This window comes from Wyeomyia smithii, chromosome 3 (assembly GCF_029784165.1).
Source record: "Wyeomyia smithii strain HCP4-BCI-WySm-NY-G18 chromosome 3, ASM2978416v1, whole genome shotgun sequence".
NCBI classification, from domain to species: domain Eukaryota; kingdom Metazoa; phylum Arthropoda; class Insecta; order Diptera; family Culicidae; genus Wyeomyia; species Wyeomyia smithii.
The window spans coordinates 263,265,902-263,283,271 of record NC_073696.1 but is presented as its reverse complement, the minus strand read 5'-3'; the positions used below and the strand labels follow the sequence as shown (position 1 = coordinate 263,283,271).

At 41.9% G+C, this 17,370-nt stretch overlaps 2 protein-coding genes across 6 annotated transcripts; one reads left to right on the top strand and one right to left on the bottom strand.

Moving 5' to 3' along the window:
• The first annotated feature begins 1,908 nt into the window (after positions 1 to 1,908).
• Positions 1,909 to 15,235, top strand: LOC129726902 (AP-2 complex subunit beta). Of its 5 annotated transcripts, none has more exons than XM_055684127.1 (6): positions 1,909 to 2,043; positions 3,394 to 3,526; positions 3,581 to 3,751; positions 11,357 to 11,383; positions 12,315 to 12,500; positions 12,568 to 15,235. In XM_055684127.1, exons 2-6 carry the CDS (start codon positions 3,419 to 3,421, stop codon positions 14,893 to 14,895), a joined length of 2,820 nt encoding a protein of 939 aa, XP_055540102.1. In that variant the 5' UTR covers positions 1,909 to 2,043; positions 3,394 to 3,418; the 3' UTR covers positions 14,896 to 15,235. The 5 variants fall into 5 exon arrangements, with proteins under 5 accessions (XP_055540102.1, XP_055540098.1, XP_055540097.1 ...); XM_055684123.1 differs by lacking the exon at positions 1,909 to 2,043 and adding an exon at positions 3,161 to 3,318 and having other exon boundaries at positions 12,586 to 15,235; XM_055684122.1 differs by lacking the exon at positions 1,909 to 2,043 and adding an exon at positions 3,161 to 3,318.
• A 389-nt stretch (positions 15,236 to 15,624) lies between these two features.
• On the bottom strand, positions 15,625 to 16,774 carry LOC129726903 (uncharacterized). The gene is made up of 2 exons (XM_055684128.1): positions 16,538 to 16,774; positions 15,625 to 16,434 (listed from the first exon to the last, which is right to left on the bottom strand). Exons 1-2 carry the CDS (start codon positions 16,561 to 16,563, stop codon positions 16,038 to 16,040), a joined length of 423 nt encoding a protein of 140 aa, XP_055540103.1. The 5' UTR covers positions 16,564 to 16,774; the 3' UTR covers positions 15,625 to 16,037.
• Between the last annotated feature and the right edge of the window lie 596 nt (positions 16,775 to 17,370).

The following is a 17,370-nucleotide window of genomic DNA, read 5'->3' as shown; positions in this document are numbered from 1 at the left end:
AACCGTCAAAAAATTGTAAATGTTGGTGTCCCTAGCCATTACCGTTTTTTTCAGAGACTCAAATGAGTTGCCTCGTAAAGACTTAAATGAGTTGCCTTGTAACAACGCTAAAGCGGCGAACCCGTCGAGCAATTTCTATACGACACTATCACGTAAGTTGACGCGTTTTGGTAATGGCTAGGGGCATCCTTAAGAGAAAAATCAAAGTACGTCTTAAATAATCATAGTTTTAAACTCAAATTATTAAAAACATGAAAAAAGCAAAGCCTTGGTGCAACATTCCGATTCGGAACTCGACTTTCTTTTTTTATTTATTCACAGACTTCGCAGCCAACTGTTTCTTGTACAGGACAATTGCGGGGCTAGCGCTACGATCCTACTGACACTAACAGTCTCTCTCGAGCCGAGACTCGAACTCTCGACGACTGGCTTGTTAAGCGTCGTACCTCGAGACCGTCTGGGAGTTATTTAAAACATAAACAATGTCAATAATGGCAAAATTGGGAAAAGTGGTAAACAATATTCAAAGTTTCAAATATGTTAAAAATGCAAACAGTTCGAAAATTCCAAAACAGTCAATAAATTTGATCACTAGCTTGAGCATTGATTGTTTAGCTGTATATGGATTTCTGATTTATACATATCCGCTAAAAGCGTGTAATTTTTAGGAGCAAAACGTGATTTTTAACGAAAATATATCGTTATCCTTCGATTTTTAAATGAAGAATATAAATCACTCGGGATCTGTTGAATGACAGTTGGTACATGGATAAACTGTCATTCAATAGATTTCGAGCAGTTACCCAGATACAGCTAAGCAACCCAATTGGGTCCTGAAGCTATACCACTTTTTATATATCATTTGAAAAAGATGCGTTTTTTGAGCAGAACGTAATTTTCAAAATCAAAATCATAGTTCACCTTCGATTTTCAAATAAAGAATAAAAAACTGCTCGAAATGCCTTAAATGACAATGCCGCTTGTGTTGATTTAAGCACACGGTGGCGCATGAGTGTAACGTTTCGAATAAGGACGAAGATTTTTCAGGATTTTTCTTCAAAGAGGCACGTCTGTTTGTCTGTGGCGGAGGGATCACTCTAGCCTTCTGAACGGAAACCACTCTTGGGAGAGTTACTAAAAGTGAACCATTACCAAAATGAAGAGACGCTTCGAAAAAACGATGAAAGCAGATAGGACCTTTTGAAATGTTTATCTAGAACTATAAACATTTTTTTAAAAAATCACGGTTTGCTCAGAAAATGATCCTCTTTTAGCTGATACATAAAAATCAGATATATAAAAACTGGTATAACTAAACAACCCAATTACAGGTAGCTAAAGCTATAAGGATTTAGACACCTCTTAGCTGTTCTGGACTTAACCAAATAAAACCAGTTTTACTCCCAGTCCTTTCATGCTTACTTTCTAGTATATTTATCACTTAAATCGAGTATAATTTTGATGAAATGCAAAAAAGCTCTTTTCAAAGATTTTGAAGATAAATTGGCATATCAATCTACCGCGAACACGCGCTTGTATTGTCCCTAGCGAATTTTTCTAATTCTTATAAATAAAGCGATTACTTCAACTATTCACATATTATGCTAAATGTATTACTTTCAAATCACTTCTTCAACAAAAAACGTCAGTGAAATTTCTGTGCCACGCAAAACAGAATAGCTACGGCTCTGTTGATGTAACAGATGAAAGAATTTAAGCCCTTCATACTGGTTTTCAAACTTGAACGTATAGAAATTATGGGGGAAAATAATAAGATTCATCAATTCAATCACATTGACATTCAGGCCAGTGATATATATAACTATCTTCAATGAGAAGAATGTTTTGACACCTTCTCACATTCTTATTGTTTCAGTGTGCTCTCTTCAGTAATGGACCCCCCGTCAGCCAAACCATCAGTCTGTCAAAACCGAAACCACCAACACAGACGCAACGAAACGAAAAGTGGTGACACAAAAAAGTTGACGGGCGTATTTTAGTTTCGTCAAAAGTAGAATTTATTGCTGTTAAAACTTATCAAAAGTGAGTCAAAACATCATCAAACGTTTTTAGAAGTGAAACTGCGTTGAGGTTGCGTAAATTCTGCCGAGAAATTGTAATATTTGCGACGAAAAACGTGTAAAACATTTGGCCCGTTGATACCCGAGCAGAGTGCAAATCGATTTTTCGCCTAACCACATCATCATTGAAGTGTGAGCGTATCGTGAACCGTCATCAGTGGGTGGTTGGTGCTAGCTGGCATTGTGATTGCAGCTGAATGTTTTGGTCCTCCCACGATTATTGCTTGTTATGTTGTGCTTATCTACTGTGTTGATGTTAATACATTGCTGTGAATCTTGGGCGTTTTAGTGACTTATAAATCAACTTTATTTAGCACAACACCGAAAATTTATATTTAATTAAATAATTATTTTTATTTAACATTGTGTTCGCTGTGTCATTAGCATTACTCAAAAATTGCAATGATTCAATTCGTGTATATTTAGTCTATTGTTTTATCAAAACTATTTCTTGTATTTGTTCTTTAATGAAGACAACATTTTAAATGGGAATGCTTCAGTTTGTGTTCGTAAACTAGAATACAAGACTTGTCATTTTAAAAAAATCAAATAGATTAATTAACAGTTATCTGTTTAATGCGAAGGTTGGCTAGATTCGTTTCATTATCAGTTCCTTTCAAAACCACAGTCTAAAACAAGGTGTGATGTCACTGTTTATCAATAAGGTATTAAAACCTTGTTAGATAAGTATCATTTTCGATATCTAACCCATAACTGCCAATTGGCACAAGTAAGAAGTGGATTTTCTACTATCATTTTCATCCCCTATTCAATTCTTAAGGTCTGGCAACCTTCTTCCATTTAATCGATACTTAACTTTTCTCTCGGTTCCTCTACCCGAGCTCTCTCGCAGCACACTTGCTCTCGTCTTCAGACCCCACAATATTATGCACTGCAAAATGCAGCAGTATCACGCTGCTGGTCGGTGTACTTTTTTGTACACAGAATCAAAACATTCGTCATGCTTCTAGTGCCGTAGTTCCCTGCGAAATTGCTGTTAGTGTATTCTCTCTTCGCTTTTTTTCTATGTCAACCGCAAAAACGCGTTACTCGCAGTCGCACGAAATTTTCCTGTTCACACGCGAGTCCCAGCCTAGTCTTCATTTGTCCGCTCATCGATAGAGTGCAGTTTTCTCTGCTGCAGCAGCAAGAGACTGAAACCTTGCCCATTCTCTGTTTGGTGTTACAATTCTAAAAAGTTATAGAACATGACGATGATTCCAATCGCTCCCATACAGTGAATATTTTCAAAATTGTGAGAAATTCTATTTGAACATTGATTTCGTTTCGATTTGTTTCTTTTATTTCCTAGACTTCGTATTTTCGATTCGCCAGGGATGACTGATTCGAAGTATTTTACCACCACCAAAAAGGGTGAAATTTTCGAGCTCAAATCTGAGTTGAACAATGACAAGAAAGAGAAGAAAAAGGAAGCAGTCAAAAAGGTAAGCAAAGAATTTTTTTATCGGTGATGCATTATATATTCTGTTATTTTCTAGGTCATTGCCAGCATGACGGTTGGCAAGGACGTTTCGGCACTGTTCCCAGACGTCGTCAACTGCATGCAGACGGATAATCTGGAGCTGAAGAAGCTTGTCTATCTGTATCTGATGAACTACGCCAAATCCCAACCGGACATGGCCATCATGGCTGTTAACACGTTTGTTAAGGTAAGCACCACGCTGTTCCACGCTAGTTCCCGTTCCGCCAAAATAACTCACATTTGGCGTTCACTAAGATTTTCGATTTATTTTTACAATCATCGATCTATTAATCTCTGTTGGTTCAGTTTTCCTCTTCGCTATCTTTGATTTCTATTTTGCATAGATGATAGGCCAGTTTAGCTCGTTTTAGCTCAGTTTATTTGTTATCATTTCACCGAGCCGAGTCGAGTTTTTCTTTAATTTCTTGTCTCGAAAATAAATAATCTCCTACGTCGAATAACCTTTAGGGAATGGTGCCAAGAAATATTCATCTGCACCGCCAGGCGGTCTGGCGTGACACACGTCTAATATATTCGTGCATCTGTTTCACACAGCACTAGGCGCACACAGCGTTACGTTTTGGCAACGGTTTTGTTCTGTAACGCATAGGGGCGCTTGTTGCTGCTTGCAGCAGCAAATCAATTTAGATTGCTATAATTAAAATTAATTAATAGTCAAAGCGTAGTATGGCGTTAAATGATTCTCATGGGCACTAGTAAACGATCTATTCAAGTCGTTTGATGGGTTCGACCCAACGACACAATCAAACAGCTGTATGAATATTGGCGTGCGCTTTCAACTGATGATTGATTCAAGACTCAAGTTCAAGATTGTGTGTACATTGCAGGAATAATTAGGGCTGTTATATTTTTACATTAGTACTCTTTTTGGACTTCCAAAAAATGGTATACGTGAATATATTACCAAATTCTTGCGTGAGGATGATCTGAAAGAGATTTATTAAAAAAAAATATTTGTTCCCTCTCGACTCCACAAGATTAAAGTAAATATGTAAATTACCAGTAAAAATTTAAAAATTTTGAATTTTTATGTTAACGTAGCCGTTAGCATTACTAACATAGCTGAGTCACTCAGCCTGAGTGTTACTTTTTCCTCACAAACAATTTAAACTTGTACCACACAAAATTTAAGATTCCTCAACAGGATCGGGGCACCACACAGAAGGACCTGGCCCACGGAATAATGCAGTTTTGTAGAAACGTCAGCGTATACGAAAACTGGAGCTATTCCTGAAAGCGACAGGTTTCTCAGAAATGCTTCCAGAAGCAGGAGCTGGGAGGTCCAAATTGTTGAAGAAGGACTGTTGGTGCGCTTCCTGACGGATGCCTGTCTAGAGGTCGTCCGGGAGAAGACAACGACAAAGCTAATGTGCGAGGGTTTGTAGGCAACGTATGCGAAGAAATCAGTTGCTAATCAGACTCTCATCCGAAAACAACTGCCGCGGCTACGCATGAAGAGCGGATATCATTGTTCTTCGATTTTCAAATGAAGAATTAAACATCACTCTAAATCGCTACAATGACAGTTGCTACATGGGCGAACTGTCATTGTAGCGATTTCGTGCAGATTTTGAGCAGTTTTAATCCGTGGTTTAAGAATTTAAGGACAACGATAGAAAGTTTTTGAAAATCACGTTTTGCTCAGAAAATGCAGCTTTTTTAGATGATATAAAAAACTGATATAGCTAAACAACCCAATTGTAAAGACATAGCAGACGGGAGCGCAGACGTAAAAACAACTTTCCTGCATGAAGTACTGAAGGAAACAATTTCCATGGTAATTTCGGAAGGTTGAATTATGAATGTGGTGTCCCACTAGCCTCGTCGCGAGACTAGGCATCCACAGCACTAGTAAGGCAGCATGCCGAAAAATAAAATACTATGAACAACCGAGAATTGAATACGAACCGAAACAATCGGTAACGACCTAGGCGACGAAATAGGAACGACGATTGGAAGTTCGGTACATGGAACTGTAGATCGCTGAACACCCCGGGTGACAACCGGATTCTGCTGGAGATCTTTGCGCCCCAGGAGCTTTGCCGGAAAGGAGAGAAGGTACGGAGGATTTGTGGCCGCAGGGCCGTTATAGTGCTGGGCAGGGTACAGTGTCGTGTGATCAAGTGGCAGGCGATCAGCGACAGGTTGTGTTTGTAAAAAATAAAAGGTAAAAGGGGGGAAGAAGCGTTTTACGCACCGTTGGAGAAACTCTACGATAGCTGCTCGCGTAGAGACATTAAGATCGTCATCGGGGACATGAACGCTCAGATCGGCAGGGAAGACATATACAAGCCGGTGCAGATATTGGCACGGACTACTACTTAGTTGCCGAACTCCGCGGCTTAAAATCAAGCAGCTCCGGAACCCTCAGACTGCGGAGAAATACGCACAATGGCTCGAAGCGGTACTACTCACGGCCAAGAGGCTTGGGGCATCGCCTCTCGAGGACGGCTGGGGCATTCGCACAGCTTTCGGGGAGACCGTAACGGCGACACTAGGAGTGGAAGCACCGAGGGGCAGAAACGACTGGTATGACAGGAAGTGCGAGGCAGCGGTGAACGAGAAGAACCGGACCTGGGCAATATACTTGAGCAGGTAACCGAGAGAGAACAAGACCAATTACAAACGGGCACAGAACGAAATGGCCACGATCTCAGACGAAAGAAGTGTCAGCAAGAAGATCGTGAACATGAGGAGCTGGAGCAGCTGTACCGCGCCACTGATACGCGGAAGTTTTATGAGAATGTAAACCAGTCTCGCAGAGGCCATGTGCCGCAGTCCACATGTACAACGACGCAGATGGGAACCTTCTCACGGACGCCAGCGAGGAGGTCGACATGTGGATGGAGTACTTCGATGGACACCTGAATGGTGATACAGTAAACAGGAGCGGAGCAGGAACTGACCTAGGAGCACCAGCAGCAGATGAACAACAACAAAGCCGCAGACAAAGACGGACTGCCAAGCGAGCTCTTTAAACATGGGAGAGAGGCGCTGGCTAGAGCGCTGCTATTAGTCATTTCCAGGATTTGGTAGGAGGAGAAACTGCCAGACGAGTAGATGAAGGGAGTCGTCTGCCCCATCTACAAGAAGAACGACAAGCTGGAGTGCCGCAACTATCGCGGTATTTCGCTTATCAATGCCGTCTACGAAAAACTCACAGATCCTGTTCCGTCGTCTATCCGACAGATCTTACAGAAATGTCGCGAGTACAACATGCCCACACATAACATCTTCATCGACTTCACGGCGGCCTATGATACAGTCGATCGAGAACAGCTATGGCAGATCATGCACGACTACGGATTTTCAAATAAACTGACTCGACTTTGCAAGGCAACCATGGCGCAAGTGATGTACTACGTGCGTGTTTCGGGGATACTCTCGAGTCCACTTGAATCACGCAGAGGGTTAAGACAAGGCGATGGACTTTCCTGTTTAACATCACCTTTGGGGATGTGATCCAGAAGGCGGGCATCGACATGAGGAGCACGATTTTCACAAGGTTTGTTCAGCTCTGAGCTTTGCGGATGACTTTGGCATCATAACACGTAACTTTACGACGGCGGAGGAAACTTACGCCCGACTGAGAACCGAAGCCAGACGAATCGGACTGCGAATAAATGCGTCGTTTCAAGGAGAACAACTTCAGCCTCTCAACTCAAGTCTCTGTAGACGGCGATGAGCTTGAGGTGGTCGACGAGTTCAAGATTTGGGGTCACTAGTGACCGATGACAATAACACCAGCAACGAGATCCAGGGACGCATCCACGCTGGAAATTGTGCCCACTTATCACTTCAAAAGACACTTCGATTGAGTCGAGTGCAACAACGCACAAAATTGACGCTGTACAAAACCCTGATAAGATCGGTAGTCCTCTACGGAATCGAGACAACAACGCTTCTCGCGGAGGACCTTAACGCCTTTTTAGTTTTCGATCGGAAGGTGCTGCGGACAATCTACGGTGGAGTACAGATTGACGACGACGCATGAACCATGAGCTGAACGCGCTGCTTGGAGAGAACTCCAATGCACACCTGACGAAAGTCAATAGGTTGCGGTGGGCCAGTCACGTCGTAAGAATGCCGGACGACAACCCTGTGAAATCACGCCTCTTCAGCAACCCTGTCGGCACCAGAAATAAAGGTGCGCAGCGTGCACGATGGCTCGACCATATCGGAGGAGACTTGCGGACAGCGTTGCCATTGTGCCAGATAAATCTGGATTTTGCCAGATTTTTGTTTGCGCGCCAGACAAACAGATAAACCTCAGAATCTGCCAGATATTTGTAAATGAGCCAGATATTTGCCAGATTTCATCCGCGTCGTCTCGCAAAAAGGTCATAACTGCGAGATGGGCTGTGCCTGGCCTTTACCTACCTACACCCGGCGAGAGCAAAAAAAAGGTCATCACTTTCAATTCTGCCAGGAATTTTACCCAAAAATGAGAGACAGATTTTTGCCAGACTTTTTATTTTCGTTTTGCCAGATTTTATTCAAAACTTAGTGGCAACGCTGCTTGCGGGTGATGAGATGCCTTGGGAACTGGCGAAACACAGTCCAAAACCGAGCAACATGACGACAACTTTTTGAAACAGCACTAGCCACCACGGCTCTCGTCTGAACGGTAAGGTAAGCAAATTTCCATGGCAATTCCGGATGGAGTCAAATCACCAAATCTTTCTACGGACTAAAACAGTTTCCCCGTTATTATTGTAACGAGAAGTTCAACCAGGAACTGTTAGATCTAGGCTTTTAAAGATCAATGCACGATAACTACCTGTACACAAGAGTTCATCCGGGAGACGATATCTACATTGTCCACTATGTAAATCACCTGCTTATTGTTGGTAGAAGGCATATGTCAATTTTTTTTGTTCACATAGCATTTATTTGACACGGCGCAATACAAATTAATGGCATATGTCAATTATCGAACTAAAAAAGCAACTGATGCCAATTTCACCATGCTTGATTGTAGGGAATCCATTCATTTCTTAGAAGTCGAACCGGACCTCAACAAAGACGGAACTTGTATGTGTACAAGCTACAACCATTGAAAAGTTGTTATGGGGCTCCAAATGTCGGCATACAATAAAGGAATGTTGCTGTCTGTACATAATGCTACGTATCAGACCGCGTGTTTTTCTGTAGGTTTTTCTGTAGTATAACAGGACTTAGAACTGAAGAAGAAGAATTAAGCATTCATATTAATATCAAGCACTTTCCTGCGTGACCACATTGCGAATGAACTATTGAGGATCGGACAAGTAGCAACTCAATACCAATTAGCGGACATGTTCACTTAACCTTTGGATTCAAAGCCAAATAGGAATGATCGATGGAGAAGAAGGATTGTTACGGTGCAATCGCCGTAAGCGTTACTATCTTAGGTACCACTGAGTATTCCAACTTGTACTTCGACCGCACAAGACTTGCTTGAATATATGCATAGCATATTCGTTACTTGAAACTCGTATCAAGCTTTTTTTTAATAACCGTATACACTAGCCGTCATAAGTTTGGAATCGCTTTACTGAGTATTGCAACACACAGTTTGAATATTGCAACACCTCCCGAAAAATTCAGCATCACCTGGAATAGGCGGATATCTCGTGTTTTTGACTACCTAGAAAGTTGCGGTTTTCAGCAAACTTGTTCAGAAGGTCAAAGGCAACTGTATGGTGGCCAATTAAGTGTGAAATTTTACCGCTACGTGGCGCTAGTGGGCACACAATTTTTCGTATTTTGAACTCAACTAATCTCACGATTCCGACCTGCTGGGGGGTTGCGAATTTTACTACCCAGAAAGTAACGGTCTCCGGCTAGTCCCACCAGGTGTGGTCAAGCACGTCGAAACACAGTATAACGCCGTATGTGTGTTCCGAACTATTCCATTGAGGCTATTTCCATTACAATTCAGTGTCAACACAAATCAAAAACACCCAGTGTCCTAATTGAAATACGACTTCGACAACTTCGCCAACCACAAGGGAGAGCGTTTTTGACTTCGTGTATACATTTCGGGTGTCTGCTCGTCTGGATGTACTGAAGTCAGAACCACTCGTCTTGCATGTAAGCCGACGGCGTTGCGTGTTCGGTCTTCAGCTTGTAGCGGAAGGTAATACGAAATGCCCCCTGTGGTGTTCAAAGTTTTCAATATCGGATCAGAGGCAAATCTACTGCAACTGTTTGCAGCTGAGGTAATCAATTTAGTCGCGATATCGTCAATTTTCTCTATTGTAAAAGGGGTTGTGTATGTTGCTGATCAAACTGTCAATATACCAACACAGTCGCTTGCTATATGTTATAACCTCCTCAAATGAAAGCACTTCTTTAGGATTAACACACACAAGCCTACGTATTGTGTGTGGTGATCAAATTGTCAACATTCAAATTGGTTTCACTTTGTCATGTGTAAACAATCAGTGTAAATGATGTGATTGTTGAGCTAAACTAAATTCGAAACGCTCAGAACTACATGCACACTAGCACTGTGTTGTGGCTGAATTCCGAACTATACTCTCCTCCAATCACAAGTTCTTGACCTCCTGAGCAACTTTACTGAAGACCCCAACTCTCTAGATTGCCAGAATCAAGAGGTAGAGTTACATTAATCCGCTCATACCAAGTGATGTTAAACTTTTCGGGGTGTTGCAATATTCAAACTGGGTGTTGCAATACTCAGTAAAGCGATTCCAAACTTATGACGGGTAGTGTATATTTTATTATAATAAAAGCTTATCCAGCATTCAACATCTGTATGTAATTTTCCACAGCAGGCAGAAAAATTGTCCGGACCCGGATCCTAATGAAGTAATGACTGTTTCAGTGCACCGAAAAAAAATCAGATTCACCAGCTACACCGAAAAACTTTATTTCAGATTTTTTCAGTTATACTCTCTTAATAGGTCTAATAACATGATGAATAGTTGATTAGGTCTGCAGCCACTATAAGTTTCGAAATGTATTTCCTGTAGAAACATCAGGTTTTACTAGGATTTTAAAACAATTCATATGATCCTAGAACTGAAATAAGAATATGATTTTTTGAGAAAAATATAAAGTAAAGCGCGCTAAGTGTACAGACTAGGTGAAAACTGCACAAAGTCTTTAGGCCACCGTGAGAGACAGTTGGATTGGAAGTCCAGTTTTTGCCTGGTGGTTCTGAATACAAAAATCGTGTACAAGAAAATGAGTCATTGGATGCTCATTTTTGAATCGATAAGCTCAATATATAAAAATATAAGATTTAAAAATGTTTTTCCGAAAAAAAATTGTTCATAGTATTATGCATAATGCAGACACTTCAAAGAACTCTATATTCTCTAATGAAATGCTACTCGAAAGGTGTGGCAATTTAAATATTCACAATAGTTTCGCTAAATTAAGTTATTCGTTGTTACCCCCCTTATTCGCTCGATTCGCTTAATGTCAGTAAGTTCGAGTTTGGTGTGTTTCTGTTTTCCAACACGCAATACTTTACTAACTAGCACCAACAACTGTGTCCGTTTTTTACCAGTTCCTTACTTAACAATATGTTTGCTCGATCATGTCTCGACTGTTTATATCCTTCGTTCAATTAGTCGCTTACATCGTTTCTCATTTGTTCTTATTTCTTGTTGTATTTTTTTTTTTTTTACTTTATGTTTACATCAGCTGTCACTATTTTTACCGTTTCAACCATTCCTATCGTTACATTGCCTCTTAAATACTAATATAAAATAAAAACAAAACTTCAAATTATAATAACTCATGTAAACTGTGTAAGGATTTGCCACATTCTCAACTCGTCAAGGTAATGATCAAACGCCAAAACCCAATCTATTGCAGCAGTTTTTTTAGCACTTTTCTTTACCTCCGCTCAGTTTGAACCTCTTTGATAGCCTATCAATACTCTCCGTAGTTGAAGAGTTCTAGCCTTCACCTCCCCCAGAATCCGTGTTTCGTTCCTGTTCTTTTTATTTCATTTCTTGTTCTAATCTTCGTTTCGATGTTAGTGTTTTTTACCATCTATCGTTTCGTCAATTAATTTGTCCTTAAACTTGTTAGACTTGACCTTCAAGTGCGCTTTACGAAGTAATAAGTTCGTTTTTTGTGTCCAAGCTGAGGGTCGCTGCGCGTACCCTTCCTTCCTCTTACGATTTTCGCTGACACTAGTGTCAGCGCAGTACAGTTCATGTTCGCAAGCTTCCAGCTTCGCTGTAAATAATGGTTAGGACAGGAACGTGTATGTACAGAGTTTAACCGAAAACAAAAAAGTAAAACAACTAGCTTATGTTAAACCAAATTCCCGTCCGTTACTGAAGCATTACTGGTATGTTGAGAATTGGAAAATCACTTAGCTGATAGAACCGTAGTCTGCATGAAGAACGTAGTCTGTCTGATGTAGTCAAAAAGATTGTTGTACTTTATATCGATATGCTTTCAGCATGCCGCAAACATTTGTTTTGTTTCGTCTGTAAATATTGCTTCGGTTGTAAGTTGGTTTTGATTTTTTACCACTTTTTTAATTTATTTGTCAAATAATCAGCGTCTGTATAATAAAGTTATACCCTTCCAAGTTCCACCGTTCCTATCTTAGGGTTTGTTAGAAGCTTGTTGGGCTTATATATAAATATACCTACAGAACCTACTTAGCAGAAAAAATGTTTGCCCGCTTGCCCCGCTTCTGTAAGCTAGATTTTTCATCCCGTTCTCCATCCTCGTCTCGTTTCGATGCATTACAGGACTGCGAAGACACCAACCCGTTGATCCGAGCGCTGGCCGTTCGCACGATGGGCTGCATCCGGGTGGACAAGATTACCGAGTATCTGTGCGAACCGTTGCGCAAATGCTTGAAGGACGAAGACCCCTACGTACGCAAGACGGCGGCCGTGTGCGTGGCCAAACTGTACGACATCTCTAGTTCGATGGTAAGCTCGTACCTAGACTGTATGGGAGTTCGTAAAAAATGCTTATATACCTTCAATTAATTCACAGAACGTTTCCCCATTCCAGGTGGAGGATCAAGGCTTCCTGGATCAGCTGAAGGATCTTTTGTCCGATTCAAATCCGATGGTGGTTGCCAACGCTGTAGCCGCTCTGAGCGAAATCAACGAAGCTTCGGCAAATGGTCAGCCTCTGGTCGAAATGAATTCCGCTACGATTAACAAGCTTCTCACCGCGCTGAACGAATGCACCGAGTGGGGACAAGTTTTTATACTGGATTCATTGGCAAACTACACACCCAAGGACGAGCGTGAAGCTCAGTCTATATGCGAGCGAATCACTCCTCGGCTAGCCCACGCCAACGCCGCAGTTGTACTGAGTGCCATCAAAGTGCTAATGAAGTTGCTGGAAATTCTAGCCTCCGATAGCGATTTTTGTGCGATGCTTACCAAGAAGCTCGCTCCACCGCTGGTAACTTTGCTCAGCTCTGAACCGGAGGTTCAATATGTTGCCCTTAGGAACATCAATCTGATCGTCCAAAAGCGACCGGACATTCTGAAACATGAGATGAAGGTTTTCTTCGTTAAATATAACGATCCCATCTACGTGAAGCTGGAGAAGCTGGACATTATGATACGATTGGCTAACCAGAGCAACATCGCCCAGGTGTTGAGCGAACTCAAGGAATACGCCACGGAAGTGGATGTGGACTTCGTACGCAAGGCGGTCCGTGCTATCGGACGTTGCGCTATCAAAGTGGAACCCTCAGCCGAGCGTTGTGTCTCGACTCTGCTAGATCTAATCCAAACCAAGGTAAACTACGTCGTACAGGAAGCCATTGTCGTCATCAAAGACATCTTCCGTAAGTATCCTAACAAGTATGAGAGTATTATCAGTACATTGTGCGAAAATTTGGACACTCTGGATGAGCCGGAAGCCCGTGCTTCCATGGTTTGGATTATCGGCGAATATGCTGAACGAATTGACAATGCGGATGAACTGCTCGATAGCTTCCTGGAAGGTTTTCAGGATGAAAACGCACAAGTTCAACTGCAGCTGCTCACAGCGGTAGTGAAACTATTCCTCAAGCGCCCGGCGGACACCCAAGAGCTGGTCCAACATGTTCTCTCGCTGGCTACACAAGATTCCGACAATCCGGATCTTCGCGATCGTGGCTTCATTTACTGGCGTCTGCTATCCACTGATCCAGCTGCTGCAAAGGAGGTAGTACTAGCGGATAAGCCTCTCATTTCAGAGGAAACTGATCTACTGGAGCCTACTCTGTTGGATGAGTTGATCTGCCACATCAGTTCATTGGCAAGTGTCTATCACAAACCACCAACGGCATTCGTTGAGGGGCGAGGTGCCGGAGTTCGCAAGAGTCTACCGAATCGTTCGGCTTCCGCCGCTGGCGAGGAAGCAGTTCCAGAAGCAACAGTTATTCCAAATCAGGAATCTCTCATCGGTGATCTGCTATCAATGGATATCGGAGCACCTGCTGCACCGTCGGTGCCAGCCGCCAACACTAGTAACGTTGACCTTCTCGGTGGTGGATTGGATATCCTGTTGGGAGGGGGAAATCCAGCTGCTGAAACGACAAACAACACAGCAGCGGCTACTGCAGGCGCTGGTGGTTTACTGGGAGACATCTTCGGAATCGGTCCCGCTGCCTCAACAAACATGATCGGAATCCCGAAAATCGTTTGGCTACCCGCCGACAAGGGTAAAGGACTGGAAATTCAGGGCACTTTCTCTCGCCGTTCGGGCCAAGTTTATATGGACATGACTTTCACCAACAAAGCAATGCAAGCAATGACCGGTTTCGCTATTCAACTGAACAAAAACAGTTTCGGTTTAGTCCCGGGTGCTCCCCTGCAAGTGGCCCCTCTGCAACCATCACAGTCAGCTGAAACTTCCCTAGCACTCGGCACAACCGGCCCTGTGCAGCGAATGGAACCACTGAACAATCTGCAGGTTGCCATCAAAAACAACGTGGACATTTTCTACTTCGCTTGCCTGGTCCACGGTAACGCGCTCTTCGTCGAAGACGGTCAGCTGGATAAACGTGTGTTCTTGACCACCTGGAAGGAAATTCCCGCCGCCAACGAGATTCAGTACAATCTACACGGAATCAGTGGCACCGCAGACACAGTTGCCGCGAAGATGACCGCGAACAATGTGTTCACCATTGCTAAGCGCAATGTCGAAGGTCAGGATATGCTTTACCAATCACTGAAGCTAACAAACAACATTTGGGTTCTACTCGAGCTGAAACTATCGCCCGGAAGTCCCGACGCCACACTTAGTCTCAAGACACGTTCCGTGGAGGTGGCCGCAATCATATTCGCTGCCTACGAGCAGATCATTCGATCGCCCTAAATGTTATGAACATAGTGTGACACTACACATTTAACGCCGTTGGCCGCATCCGTTCTCATGTTAGGTGCGATGATTTCTACTGATTCCAAGATGTAAGCTAATCTGAACTCAATTTAATCTGAACATGATATATATGAAGCAAGCCCACTGCACAGAATCACTAGTGACAGTTGCGAATATAATAATCTATTATATATGTCTAATCGAAGCGTAAACAAAAGGCGATCGTACGCCACCATTATTATTAGAGGGTAAAATTCAACAAGTCACTAACTTCAGTTGAACGATTGTGCATTACAAATTTATTAGACAATATAATTTACTATAGTCAGTAAATCTACGTCTGCATCGCGTAAATACGTAGCGTACGACCGATCTTGAAGACTTTCCGATACATTTCTCATTATGATTTTTTTGTGCGATTTTTTTTACCATGAAGGTAGCGAATCTCATGTAACTCATAAAACGTTACAATATTGATGTTTTTCTAAGATCTGTTAATCTGTCGGAATAACAAAAAATTGTTTTATGTTGCAAAAACTTGTAGATGCCAAATTTGTTGTGTACAAAAATTAAAATCCAACAAAAAGTAAAACGGTCTTTGGTGGCTCGTATCGGTCCTAGGTATCGATTTCCTACCAGAAAAATTGCACCAAAAGCCGAACTTTACGTTCCGATATCGATAACTATTTAGAGGTCTAAATAAGGAGTAAGTTAACAAAAACACCATTTAAACTTTGCACTGAACGCAATTTATTCAAGGTCTGCAATACAAATATATAGTTTAGTAGTGTACATAAAGATAAAATGGCAATATAAATAGCAATATATAATTCAATTCAGGTTTAACCGTGGGCCTGCCTGTTCACTGATCACCAAATGGAAGGTGGAACCCACCTTCACGCATCATTCATCTCTTTTCTACATCTTAGTCAAGCTCAATTTGATTCGAAATTCCATTCCATTGAATTTAGAACACTAATCAAAATGTAAAAAAGAAATGATTACCCTTTTGTTTTAATTATTTTGCCCAAGAAGCGCACTAAAATTCTTACTGACTGAGCTGTGCAGATTAGGCAGATAAATCGTAGAAAATAATAATAACTTCACAAGGGCTGATGTTCCTTACATGACTACACTCTTCACTGCATTCTCCGCATTCGCTCAACGTACAGCTCGTACAGTTCCTTGTTCCGATTGAAGTAGTGTGGATTCTCGTGCTCGCTAAGGTCCGGACAGTACTCGCCCAGTATTTCGCCATTCACCGTCAACGGTTCCTGACCGTGGGACGATCTGGTACCGCTGGGCGAACTTCCCCCAGAAGGGATGGAATGACAGGTACTTCCGGAACTGCCGCTATTGGAGCTGCAGTGCACAAAGGGTGTCATTTGAGGATGCCCTTCCAGCAGTGGCATGTGCAGTCCAGCTGGATGTTCCCCAGGAAATCCTCCCACGACCTGACTATTGTTCAAGTGGAGATTATTGATTCGTTTGGACAGAGGCATAAACTCGTTTCCGTCTTCCTCGCGGGAGCGTTTGCTGGAAGCAAAAATCGATTGTTTCTATGAGACTCTCTAGTTCAAGGATTGAATTAGTAGCTAAAACGTAAACAAAGAACACCATTTTATTCCGGATTACTTACCGTGGATCCACGATTGCTGCCATCATTAAATTACAAAATTGGTTTCGATGTTCTGCATAAACAACAAATGCTCACTTATATCTTTGACGGTCTTCCGGAATTTAGGGATAAAAATTATTTGATTGTCGAAACTATGGCTCTGCCACGAATCGACAGAAACGACACAGCGAAATGATCAACCAATAAAATGCAATTTATGCTGTCAAAAACCTTTTGTTGGTACGTCGACAGTGAATGAGCTTTAAATGTTTACAGATTGTTTGGATTATTCATTTGTGCTTGTATTGGTATTACAGTGGGCTCAATTCAAGGTAGCGGCTGATAAATCGCAATAGTTATGGTGGTATGGTTAACGCTGGTTAACGCTACCCTAACTTATAAAAGAAATTGACGCGGTTTGGCTTTTTTCTTGGATTTGGAAAATTTCAATATTATATTATTTGTCAGGGTGGCGAAAACATGGAAAATCAGTAAACGTCAGGGATTAATTTTTTCGATCAGGGAAAACTGGAAAATATTCGGAGAAAAAATTTTAACCGAGAAGCGATTTTCTTTAAACGACTCTTTAGCGCAAAAACTGATTTTTGTAGCATAAAAGGCGGGACCTCTACGGTTCGGTTTCAAATCCGATTGATAACTTTTTTCCTGGGATCTACGTTCATCAGCGTTGCACTGTTTTGTGCTGAATGCTAAAAAATATCAAGGAAATTAATGTTATATTTCAGTGAATATCAGGGAAAATCACGAAACATCAAAGAAAATCGGAGAATTTGATTTTGAAAGCTTCTTCGCCACCCAAGTAAGTATCCAAATACTCGAGTCGAAAATACTGT

What these genes read in the sequence shown, in the direction of transcription:
- LOC129726903 (XM_055684128.1), bottom strand. Translation starts at nt 16,563, where the DNA reads ATGATGGCAGCAATCGTGGATCCACG. An exon ending in GCAGCAATCGTGGATCCACG is followed by an intron (nt 16,435 to 16,537) that starts GTAAGTAATCCG and finishes TTTTGCTTCCAG; the next exon opens with CAAACGCTCCCGCGAGGAAG.
- LOC129726902 (XM_055684122.1), top strand. Translation starts at nt 3,290, where the DNA reads ATGACGATGATTCCAATCGCTCCCATACA. An exon ending in CACATTCTCAACTCGTCAAG is followed by an intron (nt 11,384 to 12,314) that starts GTAATGATCAAA and finishes GATGCATTACAG; the next exon opens with GACTGCGAAGACACCAACCC. An exon ending in ACGACATCTCTAGTTCGATG is followed by an intron (nt 12,501 to 12,567) that starts GTAAGCTCGTAC and finishes ATTAATTCACAG; the next exon opens with AACGTTTCCCCATTCCAGGT.